The 22,118-nt window shown below is 46.0% G+C and overlaps 3 protein-coding genes across 3 annotated transcripts; all 3 read left to right on the forward strand.

Annotated features, from left to right (window-relative positions):
• The first annotated feature begins 12,334 nt into the window (after nucleotides 1-12,334).
• On the forward strand, nucleotides 12,335-15,580 carry MYCTH_2309825 (uncharacterized protein). The gene is made up of 4 exons (XM_003665746.1): nucleotides 12,335-12,672; nucleotides 12,737-13,753; nucleotides 13,809-13,857; nucleotides 14,191-15,580. Exons 1-4 carry the CDS (start codon nucleotides 12,576-12,578, stop codon nucleotides 15,461-15,463), a joined length of 2,436 nt encoding a protein of 811 aa, XP_003665794.1. The 5' UTR covers nucleotides 12,335-12,575; the 3' UTR covers nucleotides 15,464-15,580.
• A 1,182-nt stretch (nucleotides 15,581-16,762) lies between these two features.
• On the forward strand, nucleotides 16,763-20,723 carry MYCTH_2309828 (uncharacterized protein). Its single transcript, XM_003665747.1, has 2 exons — nucleotides 16,763-17,543; nucleotides 17,604-20,723. Exons 1-2 carry the CDS (start codon nucleotides 16,918-16,920, stop codon nucleotides 20,428-20,430), a joined length of 3,453 nt encoding a protein of 1,150 aa, XP_003665795.1. The 5' UTR covers nucleotides 16,763-16,917; the 3' UTR covers nucleotides 20,431-20,723.
• Nucleotides 20,724-21,473: 750 nt separating this feature from the next.
• Nucleotides 21,474-22,072, forward strand: MYCTH_2309829 (uncharacterized protein). The gene has a single exon (XM_003665748.1). It carries the CDS (start codon nucleotides 21,790-21,792, stop codon nucleotides 21,994-21,996), a length of 207 nt encoding a protein of 68 aa, XP_003665796.1. The 5' UTR covers nucleotides 21,474-21,789; the 3' UTR covers nucleotides 21,997-22,072.
• The last annotated feature ends 46 nt before the right edge of the window (nucleotides 22,073-22,118 follow it).

A 22,118-nucleotide genomic window follows, 5' to 3' on the forward strand; every position in this document is an offset into this window, starting at 1 on the left:
AGCTATTAATATACTAGATAGATACTAATTAAAAAAAAACTTTAAAAATACAATAAAGGTATAGGCAACAAGTATAATTATAAGAGGCAGGGGTAGTTAAAGGGTATAAAGGAGGAGGAGAGTTAGTTATAAGAGAGAGAATTAAGAATAAGAAGAAAGAGGAGGAAATATTTATAGGCATTAGGAGGAGGGCAATAGGGGAGTACGTATGACATAGGCAAATTACTTATTATATATATAACTTATTACTATATACGTAGGTTACATTATTCTAATAATAAAGGGAAGGAGCTTAGCTTTCATCTAAACTCGAACAGCTACCTATTTATACTCGATATACCATTATATATATAGGTTATATTATTATAGCGACAAAGAAAGGAAGGTACAGGACCTGCTTACAGGACCAATACAGGGGCAGGACATAGGACAGGTCGGCCCGGTAACCGTGAAAAGAGAAGGGGGAGGGTATGTTATAGGCCCGGGCTATACCTAGGCTAGACAATGCCTAGGCTTTACCTAGGTACTAGAATAGACCTACCCTACCCTACTCCTGTATGCCCTATAGGTCCATAGAGCGTTTGTTACTTGTTCGTAACTTGTCCGGTAGATATACGGCCAAGGCCTGGTTAGCGCCTGACTTAGAGCCTAACCGGGCCCTACCCGGGTCATATATATATATATTGGTTAAAGGGCACTCCTTTATATAACTCTTATATTTTTCCTCTTTTTCCTTTCCAAGGTAGTCGAATAAAACATTATACGCTTATCTATAGATGCTATAAGGCTAGTATATTATACTAATTACCTTATTAACTTAGACCTATTAGGTTTAGCTTAGGCCTTAATATCTCTAGTAGCTTTAGTAGGCTAATAGGTAGAGTTGTCCTTTATAAGGCTATTTCTAGTAATATAGCAAATTATTAAACTAGGCTGTTAGGACTTGGCGTTTTTGGGGTCTTTAAGGGTTCCCTAAGTTACGATTCCTCCTAAATTTGCACTTCTAGTATAGTTCTTGCTTCTAATGGTAATAGTAGAATAAGCGCCTAGTCTAAAAGCTAGGGAAGGCACTTAATAAAGCGGTTTACAAGTCTCTTTGGTATATACTTGTTAAGATTCTATAACTCTAGATAATCTTTATCGATTAGGTGGTTATTAAAGTCTTATATATAAGCTAAGTACTAGTTAGCCTCCTTAAGGGATATCGCTAGCTCGAGGATTCGAAGTTCTATTAGAGTAAGCCTTTGAACCTAACGCTAGTAAGCGTTTCTAATAACAAAGCAATAGGTCTAATATGCTTATTATAGTTTAGGCTTGTTTATTAGATCTTAATAGAGTTGCTATTGCCATCGTATCTAACCGTTTAGGCGTCTGCTTAAGTAGAGGGATATAGTTATTTGCCTAGGTAAATGGTCTCCTATAGTGTTCGAACGCTCGCGATTAGTAACGAGATCACAGATTCGAACCGGTAGTAGGTACTACTTGCTATAGCTCGGTGGCTATAATCAGTATAGCTTAGAAGGCTGCAAGGGTATAATACTATAGCGGTATTCGTGCTATAGGTAGTACTCTTAGACTAACTATTATAGTTTATAAAAGTAGGTAATAAAAGCGTTAATTATTCTAAGTGCTAGAGGCACTTAGAGAAGCTATCTAAATATATATTGACCTTGGCTTGTTATCCCTATTAGTAGGTTAGTTAGATCTAACCTATAGATAGTTAAATGCTATAACATTAGAAGCTCTTAATATAACTAGAGGGATATAAGGTATAGTTTTATTTTTTTAGTTCCATAGAGCTTTATTATATATAATAGGTATAAATAAAAATTACCTATCTAAGGGCACTAGATGGATAGATAAAGATAATAGATAGCTTTTAATACTTGTTTACTCTAATAGATCTAAGTAATAGGATATAGTTCTTCTTTTTTTTATAAGTTAGGGATATCTTTTCTATATAAGTAGACTCTTTTATGTCTATCTAGAGGGATATTACTATTACTATCTTTGCCTCTATCGTCGTTACTATCTAGATAGTCGGACTTGTCTACTATAACTACAAATACTCGGATGCCCTGGACATTTTAAGCCAAAGCTCCTCCCTATCTAACTAGATAGAGGTTTAGTTCTAAAGGTACTAAGTAGTGCCTTAGAAGATTAGTACTAGCTTATTATTAAGTATATTAATATTAATAACTATATTTTACCTCTATTTATAATCTTTAAAGGTACTTAAATTTAAAAGTTATAGATTCTTTAAGACCTTAACTTATATATTATTATTTAAGTTAGTCTAAATAGCTAGATTTATTATAATATTATAATAGAATAAATTAGATACTTTAAATAGTATATAATAAACTAAGGCTAGAAGTTCTTAATATAACTAGAAGGATATAAGGTATAGTTTTATTTTTCTAGTTCCATAGAGCTTTATTATATATAATAAGTATAAATAAGGGTTACCTATCTAAGGGCACTAGATAGATAGGCAAGGACAATAGATAGCTTTTAATACTCGTTTACTCTAATAGATTAGAGTAACAGAATATAGTTCTTCTTTCTTTTATAAGTTAGGGATATCTTTTTCTATATAAGTAGACTCTTCTATACCTATCTAGAGGGACATTACTATCGCTACCTTTGCCCTTATTGTCGTTACTATCTAGATGGTCGGACTTGCCTACTATAACCGCGAATACTCGGACGCCCTAGACATTTTAAGCCGAAGCTCCTCCCTATCTAACTAGATAGAGGTTTAGTTCTAGAGGTGCTAAGTGGTGCCCTAGAGGGTTAGCACTAGCTTAATAGTACCTTAAATAGTTAGTTAGAACTATCTTTTTCTTTTAAATAGTTATATAAGTTATATATTATTATAGTTTGTTAAATTCTATACCTTTTATAAGATTATCCCCTTTTACTTACCATTATATTTAATCTATATATCATAACCTTTAGATATTAGTATCTTTAGCCTTCTAATATAATAATATCACTAACTTATATTACAAATAAGCATATAGACGGCCCGGCAGGCTACAGCCAGGACGCGGGACATTCTGACAGCTAATCACTTGACAGACCAATCAGAAGATTATCACTACCAAGACTAAGGTCTTCACTAGTGATAATAACATATTACCGTCGACAACGTAGAATCACGGAGCGAAAGGAAAAATAGTACTAGTAATAACTATTAAAGAGGGATAGATAATTATATATATATAGCTAGCTAGTCACTCGTTATAGTAGACTCTAAGAGTTTACTAGTAATAGTAACCTATAATTACAATACTTATACTAAGCATCACTAACTACTATAAGAGATAACTCTAGTGTTGTTATAAACCCTTTAACTTTACCAAATCCCTTAGATAACCTATACGCTTGTCCTACTTAATTTACCTTTGTCTAAACCCTTTTAGAAGAAGTCTAAGCTAGGTTCGTTACACGTTGCTATCACTCCCTTTGTTCTATCATGGTTTAGGACGAAGGTGATTTCGACCTTGACATTGACATGGCTACTAACGTTACGGCCGAATAGCTGTTTGCCTAGCTTAGTTAACTCTAGCAACGGATCTAGGAGTTAGACTAGAGAGATAAGGTTGCTTAAGCTTGGATTAAGGAACTCGAGAACGGTGAAAAGCACTTGCAGAAGCTGGTTAACGAGGCCTATACCAAAATCAAGGCACTCGAAGGCGCCAAAGCGAGCTGTATTAAGATCGAACTACCTGGTAAATATGGAGGAACTAAGGAGGATCTCGTAGGATTCCTGACAAACCTCCGATCCTACTTCTGGCTTAATAATAACAAGTTTCTAGACGACAAAGCTAAAGTCCTTTATATAGCTATAAGACTAGAGGGCAAGGTACTTAGATAGTTCGAGCCTATATAGAATGACTATCTTACTAAGGAAGACGAAGATAACTGAGACGTATTTATATAGGTAGTCTTTCGATCTTATAACTGTTTTAAAGAAGAGCTTTAGAAGGTTTTTGGTAATAAAGATAAGAAGATTTATACGTAAGAAAGACTTGCTAGTCTTTGACAGACCAAGTTAGTAGCCTCCTATGCTATATAGTTTAGATAGGATATACTTAAGTCTTAGCTTAACGATAAGGCGTTAATATAACTATTTTATAACGGTTTGAAGGAAAAGGTTAAAGACAAGCTATATAAGTACGACCGGCCTAAGACCTTAGACAAATATATTATATGGGCTATTAGAATCGATAATCGACTCTATATATAAGAGTAATAGAAACGAGGTTAAATAAATAGAACTATAGTCAAGGCTAACGACAAGAAAAAACGAGTATACATTAGCACCTTATATAGGACGTATCCTAGAGCTATAGATATAGATATAGTATAGAAGTAAGACCGAAAGAAAACGACTAAAGACAAGTCTAATATTACCTACTATAACTATAGAAAGAAAGAGCATTATAAGCGGGAATGTCGAAGCCTAAAGAAAGAGTAGAAAACAGTCCCTAGAAAGGAAATTATAGCTATTAACGAAAATACCAAGGATGTTATCAAAGTAGTAGCCACAAGCTACGAAGACAAGGATAGTAATATAGATAGTCTCGGATACAACGGCAACGGTAAAGACAAATAAGCACTGTACTCCAAACTAGTCACGGTAGACCTAGAGACAGGTCTTGCTAAATAGGATATGGTGGGAGAGTATATACTACCAATTTCGATTCTCCTAGCCCTAAGGCAGTAGGGTTTTATAGTCATATAAAGGTAGGATAGATTGTAGACGACCGATACCTAAGGAATCGAAAGACCCGGACCTAATGTTCTATTCCTCTAGGAACAAATCGAATAGTATCGTAATAAAGTTTTCTAGCTTAATATAGAACTATATAAATAGAATAGACGCTTAATTTAACTTGCCTAGTAGAGCGATGAGATAAGGGACAAGATAAGGGAACTCCGACGTATTATGGAAACTATCAAAGGGGAATAGCCTATGACGTACGATAGGCCTAATAGCTACGCCAAGCATTTTAACGATTAGCAACTTAGCTATGACGTATAGAACCCCGAGTACTAGTTTATATACGCAAACCGCAGAAAAGATGAACGTACGTGGGAAAACTACTAGAAGAAATACTCCTACCTTAGCATCGGAGTACCTATGGTCTATATATAGTAGGAAGGATTTGGAAAAGAATTCTAATACCTTTTAGGTAACGCTACGTAGCTATACCTATAACACGAGGCATATATACAAGTGCCCTGGTTCTAGTGTATATTATACAAATGCCGATACTACTTTCGCGACAAATTCGAAAATAATCACTAGCCGACCTAACAAGGAAATGAGAACGGAAGCCTCTGCCCTGTAGAATAGGTCTATAATACAAGAAACAGAGCGGCCAAATTGCTCTAGAAGATCGAAGCCTACGATCTAGAAGGCATCACGGTAGTACCAAAACGAGCCTAGCCTAGGCACTATAGAATAGGACGAGATATATAGGACTTGTGCCAGAGTAATGACTGCCTCTACTATATAGACGAAAAGAAATTGTAGATCTAGGAGCTTTAGATAAAGCTATAGCACGTATAACGAAAAGTAGAACGGACCTAATGGTAGGAAGCTATAAGCACTTAATAGCTTATAGAAATGAGTACGATTGACAAAGCCACTATTAGCCAAATAACTAAAGAGGTTAGTACTAACCTAGGAAATAGGTCAGGGCCCTTCGAGGGGCCTGAAAACCATTAACACCTGTATAGTGGCAAGTGGTAACGTAGTATAGGAGGAACTAGCGTAAGAAACTACTATATCGAGACCTCCCGGCAGAAACATAGGAAATCGCCGTAATCTTTAGGCGACGGCGGTAAGACAAGTAACTATAGATAATAGTATAATAGAGATAGTACGAAATGCTTGTACTAGTAGATAGTGGAGCAGAGATGAACCTGATTTCGCCGACGCTTGTGAATTAGCTACAGATACCCTAGAGAATGAAGCGGAAGCATGGCATAGTCAAAGGGCTATTTCCAATGTAATAGGTATATAGGGAGACCAAACCGATCGACATTACTATAATAGGGAAGACTATAGTAGTCGTATTTAGTATTATAGACATAGGTAACGATAAAGATATAATATTAGGGTTACTATAGTATAAAGATTATAACCTAGATATTAGCTAGAAGAATAGTAGCTACCTACGACCCTAAATAGAGTTATATTCGACTAGTAAAAAGAGGAGCACGCAAGGATCGCAAGAGGACAATACTTAAGGAAAGGCATATCCTATAGATCTACTATAAGAGACAGATAGTAGTAGGTAGACTACTATAGACTCTAGAAGAGGTAGTATAACGATATCAATATCACGATAGGAAGAACGAGCTAAACCGCCGATAGCTATTCTCTCTATTAACAAATATAAAGCACTATGATTAGAGTAGTAGGTTAAGATAGGAGAAATCGCTAGTATCGCTATAGATGGAACCAAGTTCGTATACTATCGGAAAACCGAGAGACGAGACAAGACTAGGGAAGTACCAAAGGAATACAAAGAACACCTAGGATTCGAACCGAAGCATCTAAAAGGATTACTAGAGTATGGCCTATAGGATTATAAGATCAAGCTTAAGGAAGGAGTACGACTAAAGTTCTTTAAGATTTATTATATAAGCTAGATATAGAACGAAGAACTTAAGCGATATTTGGAGGAGAATCTTCGAAGAGGATATATCTGTCTATTAATATTGCTAGTAGGCTACCTAATCCTGTTTGTACCTAAGAAAGACAGAAAGCTATAGTTATATATTGACTATTGGTAACTTAACAAATAGACTATGAAAAACCGATACCTATTACTGCTAATCTTATAGCTCTAAGATTAGTTGGTAGGAGCCTAATATTTTACATGTCTTGACTTGCTATCGGCCTATAACTATATACAGATCAAAGAAGGTAATAAGTGGAAAACGGCCTTTAGGATACCCTATAGCCATTATAAGTACCTTGTCATGCTATTTAGACTAACGAACGCGCCGGCAACGTTCTAAGCCCTAATTGATCAAGCTATCTGACCCTTTCTTAACAAATTTATAGTATATTATCTTGACAATATACTCATCTTCTCCAAAACGATAGACAAACACTAGAAGCATATAAAAGTAGTACTAGACGCGTTATACACGTATAAGCTATCAGTTAACAAGGAAAAGAGCGAATTCCACATTAGGAAAACGGTATTTTTAGGATACGAAATATCCCTAGGATAAATCTAGATAGAACCCTTAAAGGTTAAAGCTATCAAGGAATGGCTATAACTAACATTAATCACGGAAGTATAAAGTTTCATCGGGTTTACAAACTTCTACCGGATATTCATCAGGAACTTTAAAGCGATCGTACGACCTTTATATAAACTTACTAGGAAGAACGCTAAATTCTAATAGGAAGAGTAATACGAGTAAGCATTTATATAGATCCGCGACGCCATTACTAAAGATCTAGTACTAGTGCTACTAGATCCTAAGAAGCCATTTAAGGTAGAAACAGACGCTTTAGACTATGCCATCAGAGGACAATTAGGATAACGAGATAAACAAGGGAAGCTATATCCTATAGCCTTCTTTTTAAAGAAGCTCGATAGACTACGTCTCAATTATCTAATCTATAACAAGGAACTACTTACGATTATCGAAGCTTTTAAGGAATAGCGACTATACCTTAGTAGTATAATCAAACTAGTATAAGTATATATAGATTATAAGAATTTGCGGTACTTTATAACGACAAAGGAGCTTAATAGATGACAAATACGATAGGCAGAATTCCTTATGAAATTTAATTTTAAGATCTGCTATAAGAAGGGTAAAGAGAACGTACAAGCGGACGCCTTAAGCCGACGAACGGATTATATAGAAGGACGAATAGAAATAACGCCACCGTTATTTAAAGAACAAATAGACGGAACGCTATATTACGAAATATAGATATCTATAGAAGATAATCTACTTGACTCGTTCCTAGAATATTATATAATCTTTCAAGAAGAAAGAATTAACAAGGCATAGTATTAAGTAACACTTAGACTAGTGGTACCTGATAGAGTAGAAGAAAAAGATAGGAAACTCTAGTACCAAGGCAAAGTATATATCTATAATGGGGATCAATAGCTGCAAATGATTTAAGAACTTTACAAATCGAAACTCGGAGGATATAAAGGAGTTACGAAGACTGTCGTACAAGTCAAGAAACACTATGACTTTCTATAGTTAACGATACAAGTTAAGGAAGTCATATAGAGCTACGACATCTACAATCAAAGCAAAACGGCACAATATAAGCTATATAGGCTACTTTAGCTACTGCTAATAGCTGACAAACTATAGAGTTTAGTTACGATAGACTTTATTACGAAACTACTAGAATCCAAGGATACGGCTATAGGGGTAATCTACAATAGTATTCTTACTATAGTAGATTACCTAACTAAATGGGCATACTTCTTTCCCTACAAGGAGTCCTAGATAGCTAAACAGCTAGTAGACGTAATCTATCGGCAAGTCGCATTAGTATGCGCTTGGCTATAGGAATAGATCACCGACAGAGATACTAAGTTCGCATCGAAGTTCTGGCAAGCGTTAATGTAACGATTAGGCGTCAATAGCAAGCTGTTAACGGCATATTACCTATAGACTAACGGATAAATGGAGTAACTAAACCAAGTTATTAAGCAATACCTCTGTTCTTACGTCAACTACTAGTAAGATAACTAGGTCACACTATTGCTAATAGTATAACTCGCTTATAATATAACGCTAACGGAAACGACCAAAGTTATACCGTTCTTTATAAACTATAGATATAAAGCAGACCTTAGGCAAGGACTAGAGGTTATAATACTAAGAGTAGCAGTTAAAGCGGAACAAATGTATATACTATACGAGAAGCTTAAAAACGAACTTAAGTTTGTTAGAACTAGAATAAAGAACTACTATAACAAATACAGGCTCGAGGGACCTTGCCTAGAGAGGGGAGACAAAGTCTACCTAATCGTACGAAACTTACAAACTAAACGACTAAGTATAAAGCTAGACTTTAAGAAGGTTAGACCCTTCGTTATCAAGGAACGAATTTCGATATCTAACTACTAACTATCGTTACTATTATCTATATAATTATAGACAGATGTTTTTTATATTTTACTTCTCGAACCAGTGCTAAAGGACGCTAAAATCGCTATAAACATTAAAGCAGAGGACAAAGAGGAAGAATAGGACATCAAAGAAATTCTAGATTTATATATTATTAATAGGGAACTATAGTATCTAGTTAAATAGCTTGATTTTAGACTAGAGGATAACTTATAGGAACTAGTCAAGAATTTAAACTACCTTAAGAAACTAGAATAGTTCTACTAGCAGAACCTAGATTAACCAAAGGAAAACCTAGGATAGAACTAAAGACGGCGCCCTAGTTAATAGCATCGACAGTATCATTAATCTATAACAAGGGTATAGTAGGCGCCCCTTGCCGCTCTTACTACTTAACCTCCTCTAACTCGTCTAAGGTCGATAGATTACGTGCCACCATATTAGCACCTTTCTCTACTAAAAACTCCTTCTACTGACGAAGACGCCGGAGCTGTGTAAGCTTTTTAGACAACTTATGCTAGGCTTCTTCTAGATAGCGTTAGGATTTATCTAGCTTAAGTTCGATATAACGTTTAGCATCTTTGATACGATGCTGCTCCTAGAGAATGCGATCTACTAGAATAAATATTAGGAATCATATTCAAAAAAAAAAAAAAAAAAGAGGGAAAAGGAGATATACTTATAGGAAGAAAGTAGTATACTAGAGCTATTGTAAGAACAACCTTAACGAACGTAGGCTTTGTAACGCTTTGTACACGCGATCATTTTACAGACAAGGCCTTATAATATATACTAAGAGCAAGGTATAATAATAAAACTATTCTTAGCAATATTCTAAGCAAGGGAAGTATAGTAACGTATAGAATATAACTTCCGTTTCTCTATTAGCATTTTGTCAACATGGCGACTACAATATAGAAATAAGAAGAATACAATACTTACAAGCGAAGGGTTATTAGCGCTATTTGAAACGGCCTAAGAGGGCTTTCAGGTCAAAAGCCTTGAAGGAAGGGCATCGTGTCACGAATAAGCATATAGACGGCCCGGCAGGCTGTAGCCAGGACACGGGACATTCCGATAGCCAATTACTTGACGGACTAATCAGAAGATTATCACTACTAAGACTAAGGTCTTCACTAGTGATAATAATATATTACCATTGACAACGCGGAATCACGGAGCGAAAGGAGAAATGGTACTAGTAATAACTATTAAAGAAGGACAGATAATTATATATATATAGCTAGCTAGTCACTCGTTATAATAGACTCTAGGAGTTTACCAGTGATAGCAACCCACAATTATAGTACTTATACCAAGCATCGCTAACTACTGTGAGAGATAACTCTAGTGTTGTTGTGAACCCTTTGGCTTCACCGAATCCCTTAGACGACCTGTACGCTTGTCTTGCTTGATTTACCTTTGTCTGAACCCTTTTAGAAGAAGTCTGAGCTGGGTTCGTCACAACTTATTATAGAAACTACTTTCTTTAATATAATTTAAATTTATAACTACTAGTTTCTTAATATCTATTCTTAGGTATATAAAATAATACTAAAGAACATTACTAATATATAAAGAAGGGCTAGGCTAATTTTATTTAACCTAATAAAGGTTCTTAACCTTTATAAGTCTAATATAGATATACTAGAAAAGAAGGTATCTTTTTATTCTAATAGTAAAGAGATACTCTTTTAATTTAATAACCTTATAAAGGAACTATCTAGAGTTTATAATAGCCTATTAAAGAAGGTAATTACCTATCTAAAATAAAACTTTCTAACCTTATAAGTAAATAATCTTATACTCTATCTTCCAAACTAAGAGCTTATTAAAAGGAGGACTAATAGTTAGAAAAAGACTATTAAAAAGCACTTTAGCAAGGTATATATACTTACTATTATAGCTATCTAGGAAAAGATAGATAAGAGAGCTACAAAGGAGGAGGAAGAATAGCAGTAAAAGGTACGGTATACGGCATTATAGGGAAAGGTAGGCTTTATAAAGCTAGTATATAAGGAGATACCTATAGACTACTCTATATTTGACTGACTCTAGGAGTGTTAGCTTACAAATAGCTTTAATTGACTATGTCCTTATTAGTATTGTAAGCTGTATATTACCCCTGAATTTGGTAGAGATTTGGTGGCCGAATTTGGTATATGACCAATATGGGTATGATTGACGTTATATACTGTATGTACATATATACATGCACGCATATACTATGTATCCGTACCTATGGTGTGATGGCGTGGTGTGACTGGCGCAAAGAAAAATGCCCGGGCTATGTATGTATAGAGACAATTACTTGTTTTCTGAATTCTGGCTCCCTCATGGCGGACCCAGTGACTCGGGAGCGAAATCCTGAGCTGCGGATGATTCGTCTTCTGCTCCTGCGGCGTGGCCAGGTGACAGAACGGCCAAGAGGATCGTTACAAACGAGTAGGTGAATGTGCGAGGCAACCAACCATGCCTCTCCCAACTCCAATAGTACGTCATAGCGTTCCGGGCTGTTCAAAGTGGGGCCGCGAGCACTAACTAGGAACCTTTTACCAACCTTGAACTTACGCAGTAGTGTATGTATAGTATGTATGTATGTATGTATGTATGTATTGTACATACAGTACTAGTTAGGAAACCAGGGCATTGAGTTGCCCATGACAGCTGAAGGGGTCTCCACCATTGTTTGCTCTTCAGCACTCTCTCCTAAATTTTGGCAACGGCATCTGGTACCTTAAGGTATTGCAGTGCATCGATTGCGGGTGGTTGGCATTCGCTATTCTCAGGTAAATCCCGACTACCATCCTGCGCCTTGCACCTGGCTGTGCCGCCGAGCTGACGGTTGTCAAACAAACCAGTCCCGCAGGTGCTGGCTGCGCTGAAGCCCGGTCGGTTGCCAAACAACATACCTTGCTGCGTATCTCTGCGCTAGGCGGCCTTTGCTAACCACACAACCACCAACCCAGTTCCTTCTAGACTGCTCGCTTGTAAATTTTGCAAATCCTGCGTTTTTCACCTCTTTAACACCCGATCACCAAATTGATCTAGCACTTCACCGAGGCGAACTTTTTTCCCTCCCTCGCCGCCCTCGCGCTGGTTGGTCTGCCCCGCATCGCGTGTTCTTGTCCCAACACAACAGGTTCCAGGGCACCGACCGACTTTCTGCCTGATACTCTGTTTCGCGACACTACTAGTTCTCCGAACACCTAGGCGTTGCCTTTTTTTCTCACTCGGCGTATACTCGACGAAGCTCTGCGACGAGGCGAACTCGAGAATTCTCCCCCTTTACCCGTTCGCTTACCACTCGCGGATGCGTCTGCAGTACTCACGGGAATAAAATCCAGCGGCTGATGAGGTCGTCCGCCCTGCTGCCGTCACCGCTTTTCCCCCCTCGCCTCTCCGCTAGTTGACCTCTCAGCGGAGTCAAGATGGTCAAGCTAGACTACAACCGGGACTACTATGCAGATCTTGAACTTCCGGGACCGGTGGACATTGCGGAAGTGAAGAAGCAATTCAAGAAATTAGGTGAGTTGAGGCAGAAAGGGAGGTGGAAGAACAATTGAGAGCCCGTTACTGACACCAGCACCAGCACTGAAATGGCATCCAGATCGCAACCCGGGGAAAGAGGAGGAGGCCAAGGAGAAGTTCCTGGTCATCCAAGCCGCCCACGAAATCCTGACCGACCCCAACACCAAATCTAAGTTCGATGCACACCGTCAGCGAACCCCGAAGCCGGGAGCGTCGGGCGTCAGAGGCAACCCTTGGCAATACACGGCGCAGGAAGTTAACCAGAAGTTTGGCGTTCCCCCGCGACGGCCCCCCATGCCGACTCGCCCGCCCGCGCCGACGGCAGCGGCTTCGACGAAACACTGGGACTGGGCACACAAGGCCAAGTCCAAGACAGATAATTTGAGAGCGAATATGGAGGCATGGGAACGCGCAAGGCCGCAGAGCAAACCATCTCAGCCCAGCGCTTCGGCTTCCGCGTCCAGTGCACGTCCACCCAAGCCGCCTCCTAGGGAACCACCTATCCCACGGACGGCGTCACAGGCCAGGAGGCAGGAGGCAGCATTCGGCTCCAGGAAGAGTGGCTATGCCCCGGCATCACCTGCGGGGGACGAACCGCCGGTCAAGAATCGGCACTACAACTCTGGTACCGATGCCGCTGAGGCGAGCAAGTCCACGCCCGCGTCTACGGATGACGACCCTCTGAGTTCCCTATTCAGCGAGACATTTCTGGACAACCGCCAGCGTACGCCGTACGCTGCTAACGTCGGCGAGAGAACCAACCCGTTCGAACCGCTTAATATCAACCGGGCTAAGAGCATGAGAGACGGGCCGAGAAGGTTTCAGGAAGGTGCTGCCGATACGCCTCCGACCCCGCCTCCTCGACAACGCAGTGCTAGTACTGGCTCGGAGAACATCAAGAGGTCGACGGATGAGATCCCTAGGCCCAGCGAGCAAAGCGCCACAAACGGGTTCCAATACCACTCACGAGCAAGCGCGCGGTACAGTCCGAGGGGGGCCGATACGAACTCGGCTCCGCCGACCGCAACCTTTTCCGGCCCAAACAGCTCGACCTCCTCCGTCAATAGCAGCACGAACGGTAAGGTCCCAGCTCCGCCTATGTGATGTGAGGTTGCTGACAGGTTTTTTTTCAGCGACGGTCAACGGTGATGCTTCGGATCAGTCAAAGCAGGGCACCAAATTGTATGAGTCTCCTCTCTCTTTCGACCATCGCGGTTTCTACACCGTCTACCCAGCGCAGTCGACACCCCAATCACCACACTCGAATAGCCGTGTTGGTGTAGGGTCGAGCGGCGTGAATAATACCAGCTTTTCAGCCTACAAGTCTGACGAAGATGTCCTCCCGACTCCCAGTGGAGAGGGACCAGCTTTCGTCGCCAACCCATTTGAAAGAAAGTTGCATGCACAGTTGCAGCACCTTCTGCGGGCCGCATCGCAGCCAGCACCAACTACTATGCCACCGAGGAACAGGGGTCAACAGAGCAACAGGTGTACTAACGGCGTCTACCGCAACAGTTTCTCGGTTCCCACAGACGGTAAAGACACGGCAGCCCACCAGGCTCGCTTCACCCGAAACAGCGCCGATAATATCAACACGCGGTTCGTGGCGGAGGAGAAGGAGAGTTTCAACTTCCAGTTCAGCGCCGGGACAGCGGGCTCTGTAGACGACAGCTTTCTTCGGGCCAAGCAGCGCGCTCGCGGCGGCGGACACCATTCTCCGCTTAGGAACGAGTTTACGCCGTCGGCTGAGCCGGGCAGCGGTGCCGAAAAGTCCAATGCCGAAAAATCCAGTGGTGCTCAGCAGGCCGAGCCCGCGAAGAAGCAGGGAGACTTCGTTCCCGAGCAGTGGAAGGAGGCTTTTGGGCCTCATATATTTGTGCCGCCTCAGCCCGGCAAAGCGTCGACCTCGCCTACTCGCCCCATCCGGCCGATCAAGAAACCACGGCCTGTCCGGATGACGGCGGGGACGGCCGGGATGGTGGACGATGAGGAGACCAGCGGGGAGGACAAGTCCAAGGCAAGTACACCCGCCTCCGGCATAAACGGTTCCAGGAGCCCGAATGCCATGGACATCGACACGCCGCCTCCGGAACCCGCAGGCCCGCAAGCCGGCGCTCCTCGGAACATCAACGTGGAGCCCACGAAACCCGAGTGGCGGCCGGGCAACGGTGCGACGGCCGAACCTAAGCTCGGCGCGGGCTTGAAGGCCCCCAACCTCAACCCCACCTCAGCCGGCTCCGAAGACGCCGAAGACTTCGTCCGGCCCTTGTTCTCGGAGTTCCGCAATGTGGAACCGTTCGCCCCTCCAAAGCCCTCCGGCCTTGGTTCCTTCGCAGATCTCAGCTCCAACCTGCCCTTCCCGAGCCGCCCATCCGCAAAAATCCCGCTTGCCTCCCACGGAAACCAACAGGAAAAACCGACCGCGAAGCAACTCGATGTCCCCAGCCCGCCCACAGCACCTCGCCCGCCCGCGAGCCTCTGCATTCCTGGCGCCAAGGTCAGCGCGCCCGCGTGGATGAACTACGTTCGCGAGTTCGAGGCCTATATGACATCGTGGTCCGAGTTTAACCGGCGGGTGACGGACCACTTTGCCGCGCGGCAGCGGCAGAATGAGGGCAACGGGCTGGGGTGGCTGAACACAAGGGGCGGAGCGGGCGTTGAGAACTACCTGAGGGCGCTCGAGGTGGACAAGATTGTGCGGCAGAAGTGGATGGCTGCCTGCGAGGCGCATGAGCTGCATTTCAGGGAGTATCTAGGGGTGAGGGAAAGGGTCTTGGGTGGCAGCTGAGAGGGGTGATCGTTCTGTGTGTGCGAGTGCGGGCGACAAGCGTTCGGCGTTTCGAAGAGGTGCGGTCGCGAAGTTGGTTTTTCACATTTTCTCCCTTTTTTTTTTTTTTTTATTTTAATTTCTGTTGCCGAATTCTGTATCTGTATGAGCGGCTGCGGTTCATCACGCTTCCCCGTCACTTCCTCTCCTCTTTTCTGTTGGTTTCGGCCTTGGGCATGACTGGATAGGGGCATTTATATCCGCGTGCGTCTCTTGGCTGGATGCGCTGATGACATGTATCTGATACCCAAAGAGAATCGAGGACGGGTGGGAGGCGTCTCTGGCGTTTCAATTAGACTCGGGTGGGTTGTGAGGTTTTTGTGTCTTGGTCGTTCGAGGAGAGGTACAGTAACCCATTCTCCCAAATATCTCCTCTCCGTATGTACAGGAGCATCGGGGGTAAGCTACCGGCGCGAGAGAGAGAGGGTGGGGGCTTGGATTCGAGTTATTCCCGGGTGTCATTTCATCGTTTATATATAAGCCCCGTTTTAAGTATACCGTCTCTCGGAATGGCTTCAGAAGGGTCAGGTTCAGGCAGGCAGTTAGAAGGATTGATTTGCCGTGTCAGAAGGTATTCCGCAGCGGCTGGCCACGTGAACGGCGTGGAAAATACGACTGCATGAGCGTATAATCACTCCTCACTTCGGTCTCCATGAAACCCGTCGTTCGCCAGCCATCCTTGGCGTCTTTGTGTTGGTTGAGTGTTTGTTTGTCGTCTCGCTCTTCATCCCATCGAGTCAAAGGTAAAAGTAAATGGTCGGTGTATGGGCCATAAGTTGATCCTCACGTGGTAGGTACATACATACAAGAGAGCACGCATGTGGGTCTTGCTTTCTGTGTCTTTGGTTGTGGTTCGTGTGTGTGCGTGAGCAAGTTGACCCGAGGATCTCGAGCTTGAATTTGTGGAGTCGTTTTCGAGACTACAGAGTAAAGTACGACTGGGTTTCTGCTCTCGCCGACTGATATTCAATCATCAGAAATGCCGGAGCGAATTGGAAATTGAAACTCAATTCAAGAACTCGCCAGAACGCCACGTCCTTGTACTAGAGCTCTCCTCAGTTTAGGTGAGTAGGGAGACTGAAATTGGTACGGCAAAGTTCAAGGGCTCGGTGAGGAGTAAGCCCATGTGACGGAGACTTCCTGCCCAAGGAGATCCCTGGACCCTGAATATCGGTATATCGCGGCGTTGGCTTCGATAATTGCCATCATCCCGCTGCGCCCCGCCAATCGGGTTATCGGCCGCGTTGCTAACTTTTGATACGAAGCCGTGCCTCGCAAGGCAGCACGAGGATTTCGTGCACCTCATTTCAGGTACTGTACCTCAGACCGAGTGTCGTCGGGAAGACCACGACCTCCACAATCGAGCCCATAAGTCAGTGCAGAGGCCCGCGCCTGCACCTGTGCAGCGATTGTGAATGCGGTCAGCGCTCGCTCTTTGCCGGAGATTGCGCACCACCACGAGCAACTCCCTCGTCGCAGACTCCGCTAAGAAGAGTGCCACCCTTCGATCAGCAACGCGACCTGGCTCGCCGCTGGGCCACCGCACTGCCGTACGCTTCCTCGGGCCCGCTTCTCCTGGGACCTGGTTTTACGCGGCTACGCCCGCGCGCTTCCAGTCTTCATCCCCGACTTCCGGAGCATCTCCTTCCCCTCCCCCTAACGTACCCGTCAACCGTTCTTCCGACGAGACCGAGACGATGAACGGCACCAGCCAGATGACCACCCGTTCCAAGCGCAAAGAGCCGCCATATGCCGTCGATGGCCGGCGTTCGAAGCACCAGCGCTCCAATGGAGAGGAGTCCTCCGCCGGCGAGAACACCTCAATCGTGCAGGACGAGGCAGACGGCGGGTTTGACGACTACGAAGACCATCGGTTGCCGGCCGTCCTCCCCGCCGGTCCGGACACGGCCGAATGGCAAGCTACCATAGAGAAGGTGGTGCGGAATGTCGTCTCAATACGCTTCTGCCAGACGTGCTCGTTCGACACGGACCCGGCGCTGACCAGCGAAGCGACTGGGTTCATCGTCGATGCCGAGAGAGGGTGAGATCGCATGCGCCTTGAGATCCGTTCGTGCCAAATCCCCAGCTGACCGTGGCACAGTTATATCCTGACCAACCGCCATGTCGTCGGCTCGGGCCCGTTCTGGGGCTATTGCGTTTTCGACAACCACGAGGAGGTCGACGCCTACCCGGTGTACCGTGACCCTGTCCACGATTTTGGTTTCCTCAAATTCGACCCAAAGGCCATCAAGTACATGCCCGTGACCGCGCTGCCGTTGCGGCCGGACCTTGCCAAGGTTGGCATCGAGATCAGGGTGGTCGGCAACGATGCCGGCGAGAAGCTCAGCATTCTCTCCGGCGTCATCAGCAGGTTGGACCGCAACGCGCCCGAATACGGCGAAGGGTACAGCGACTTCAACACGTGCTACTACCAGGCCAGCGCAGCGGCCAGCGGAGGGAGCTCCGGCTCTCCGGTGGTCAACATCGACGGGTACGCCGTCGCGCTGCAAGCAGGCGGCAGAGCAGACGGTGCCGCCACCGACTACTTCCTCCCGCTCGACCGGCCGCTCCGAGCGCTGAAGTGCTTGCAGGAGGGGAAACCGATCACCAGAGGCGACATTCAGTGCCAATTCCTTCTCAAGCCGTTCGACGAGTGCCGGAGGCTAGGTTTGACTCCCAAGTGGGAGGCCCAGATGCGAAAGGCCTTCCCCAAGGAGACGAACCTGTTGGTCGCGGAAATCGTTCTTCCCGAAGGTCCATCGCACCGAAAGATTGAAGAGGGCGACGTGCTGATCAAGGTGAACGGCGAGCTGCTCACCCAGTTCATCCGCCTGGACGACATCCTGGACTCCAGCGTCGGCAAGCCCGTCAAGCTCCTCCTCCTCCGCGGCGGCCAGGAGGTGGAGGTGGAGATCGAAGTCGGTGATCTGCACAAGATCACCCCGGATCGGTTCGTCTCCGTAGCTGGGGGTAGTTTCCATAACCTCTCGTATCAGCAAGCCCGGCTCTACGGCGTCGCCTGCAAGGGCGTCTATTCGTGCGAGCTTGGCGGATCCTGGCGGTTCGACAGCGCCGAGAGTGGCCACATCATCTGCTCCGTCGACAACAAGAAGACGCCCGACCTTGACACGTTCATCGAGGTGCTCAAGGGCATCCCGGACAAGTCGCGCGTCGTGGTTACGTACAAACACCTGCGCGATATGCATAATCTTCACACCACCATCATCTACGTCGACAGGCATTGGTACAAGAAGATGAAGCTGGCTGTCAGGAACGACGAGACCGGGCTGTGGGATTTCTCCAACCTGGCGGATCCCCTCCCGGCAGTCCCGCCCGTTCCCCGGATGGGCGAGTTCATCAAGCTCGAGAACACGTCGCACCCCGCCATCGCCGACCTGGTCCGGAGTTTTGTTCAGGTACACTGCTCGATGCCCGTCAAGCTAGACGGCTTCCCCAAGAATAGGAAGTGGGGGATGGGAGTGGTGATCGACGCGGACCAGGGGCTCGTGTTGATATCGAGAGCCATCGTCCCGTACGACCTCTGTGATATCACCGTCACCATCGCGGACTCGGTGGTCGTCGAGGGCAAGGTGGTGTTCCTCCATCCCCTCCAGAACTATGCCATCATCAAGTACGACCCGAGCCTCGTCAAGGCGCCCGTCGCCAGCGCGAAGCTCAGCGCCGAGCCCCTCACGCAAGGCGCTTCGACTTACTTTATCGGCTATAACCGGATCGGGCGCATTGTCCACGCGGCGACGACAGTCACCGAGATCTTTGCCGTGACGATACCGGCCAACCCGGGGGCGCCCAGGTACCGGGCCATGAATGTCGACGCCATCACGGTCGAGTCGAGCCTGAGCAACCAGTGCGGCAGCGGCGTGCTCGTGGCCCAGGACGGCACCGTCCAGGCGCTCTGGTTGACATACCTCGGCGAGCGCAACGCGTCGACCCATCGCGACGAGGAGTACCATCTCGGGTTCGCCACGCCGGCGTTATTACCCGTCGTCAGGCAGATCCGGCAGGGTCTCATCCCCAAGATCCGGATGCTCTCGGTCGAGTTCCGCACCATCCAGATGTCGCAGGCCCGGCTGATGGGCGTGGCCGAGGAGTGGATCCAGCAAGTCGCGCTCGCCAACACGGCGAACCACCAGCTCTTCATGGTGACCAAGCGCACGTTCGAGCCCAACGAGCGGGAGGAGGCGGGCCTGCGCGAGGGCGACATCCTGCTGAGCCTCAACGGCAACATCATCACCAAGACGTCGGACCTGGACGTCATGTACGAGCACGAGGAGCTCGACGCGATCGTGGTGCGCGAGCGCCAGGAGCTGCGGCTCAAGCTGGCGACGGTGGCGGCCGACGACGTCGAGACGACGCGGGCCGTCTCGTTCTGCGGCGCCATCATCCACGCGCCGCACCACGCCGTGCGCCAGCAGATCAGCAAGCTGCACAGCGGCGTCTACGTCTCGGCCAGGACCAGAGGCTCGCCGGCGTACCAGTACGGCCTCGCGCCCACCAACTTCATCACCCACGTCAACGGCAAGGCGACGCCGGATCTGGAGTCCTTCTTGGCCGAGGTGATCAAGATTCCCGACAATACCTGTACGTTCTCCGCCTCCTCTTTGCTTTTTCCTTTTCTCCTTTTTTTTTCTTTTTTTTTTCTTGTCGTGCGGTTATTGATCGGTCTTGGTTTTGCAGACTTCCGGCTCAGGGCTATGACCTTTGACAGCGTCCCGTGGGTTGTCACCATGAAGAAGAACGACCACTACTTCCCAACCATGGAACTGATCAAGGACCCCAGCGACGAATGTGGCTGGCGGCGGATCACGTACGAAGGCGGAAAGGTGATACAGGGAGAGGGGCCAGACGGGGTGGTAGGCCCCGCTGGTGAGAGCACGGATATGGACATGGACTGCGAGGTGTGTGACTAGATGTATGATTGTTCATTATTATTTTTTCCCCATCCCATCCCTCTCTCTCTCTCTCTCTTTCTTTCTGTTTCCCGGGAAAGGAATATTGGCGCTGGCGAGCAAAGGCTAGAGATATATGGGCGTCTTACGGGATAAGACGCCTTTTTATATGAACCGAAACAACAGAGATGGGGGGAAGCGAGAATAATAAAAAAAAAATATGGGGGTGTGTGTGCCCTCGGATGTCGACGTCCGCTGCCATATAACAAAGAAAACAGACGTATCCGCTGGTTTTCTCGAAGTTGTTGTTGTCGTCGTTCTTGGCCCGGGAACATCTTACGGGCTAGTAGAACGTACTATAGTAGAACATACGTAGACAAGAGGGCGAGAGTGTGAGTGTGAATAATAGTACGGTTCATGATGAAATCTTACCGTACCAATACGTAATTTGTAATTTAAGTCGATTATTTTCTAGGCGTCGCACGAAATGTCCCCATTGGAGGGTGCCAAGACGCTCATTAGCGAGGCATGACCGCCAAGCAGCCAGTCTCGACTCTGCACGTCACACTGACTGCCACCGACCCCAATGAAATCTGATGGCTTCCAACCGTACGGAGTACGAATCCCTATCCGTACATACAAACATAGATTCTCCGTATCTGCGGGCCCTGGCTTTTGCTGCAAGTTGCTGCTGCTGCTGCTGCTGACCGCCACCGCCACGAGATGCTCACCGTCTTTGAACATCGTACTGAACTTCTCGATGCCCTTCTCCCTTTTGTTGTGTGTGACTTTTGGAGGCATTTTTTGAGCCATCAGAGCCTTGTTGATGAGGTACCATATGTACTGTACCTCTCTCAGTTGCCTGGTCCCTTGCTGTGTTATTGTCGGGAACAGCCTATTTTACAGTCCTGTACTGTGGTACTGTATAGTACATACATACTGTAACATACATACCTGGTAGGGCCCCTCACCGGTTCCCACCCGCAGCATCCCCTGCTGTAGTGTAATCCGCAGCGCAATCCGCAGCGTCATCCGCACTTACCCGCTGTACTTTCTGGAACCTCCCCGGGTCGGCACCCGCAACCAAAAGGTTGTTTCCCACCACAGGCGAGGCTCGGCTCGGCTCGACGCGGGATCCAAGTCGTCGCCTGGCGTGAACTGTGCACTGGAAAAGAACAGCAATTCGGCCAATTGCACCGGGGCCACGTTCACGGAAACAGCTCCGCTCAAAGCTCTGCTCAACAACGCCTCGACCCGCACAGGAACCGGACCCGAGGAGCCAGGCCGCCACGAGGAGACGGAGCGGTCCCCGTAACGTATTTCTTCTCTTGACAACTTGGGGGAGGGAAGGAAGCTCTCGCCCTCGCCCCACCACAAACCATGTCCGTTTCCCCGACACCGACGACGGAGAAGAGCACGCCCGCCAGGGAGGCCTTCATCCCGCTCGTCGCCGTCGTCGACTTCCACCATGCGCGCGGCCCGGAGGTGGAGAGATGGTTCGGCGTCGAAGAGGGCCGCGACCCGGCTGCCGAGTACGACTGGACGCTGCTGCCCTTCATGGCCCTGAGCGACGGAGCCCATGCGTAGGTTGATACCGTCTTTGTTGCCTTGTTGCTTTTTTTTTTCTTTTTCTTTTCTTTCTTTCTTTTTTTCTGTTTCTCTTGGTTTATTGTTACCTCCTTTTTCCTTCCCACGATCCGGAACCATTC

This window comes from Thermothelomyces thermophilus, chromosome 6 (assembly GCF_000226095.1).
Source record: "Thermothelomyces thermophilus ATCC 42464 chromosome 6, complete sequence".
Lineage (NCBI taxonomy): Eukaryota > Fungi > Ascomycota > Sordariomycetes > Sordariales > Chaetomiaceae > Thermothelomyces > Thermothelomyces thermophilus.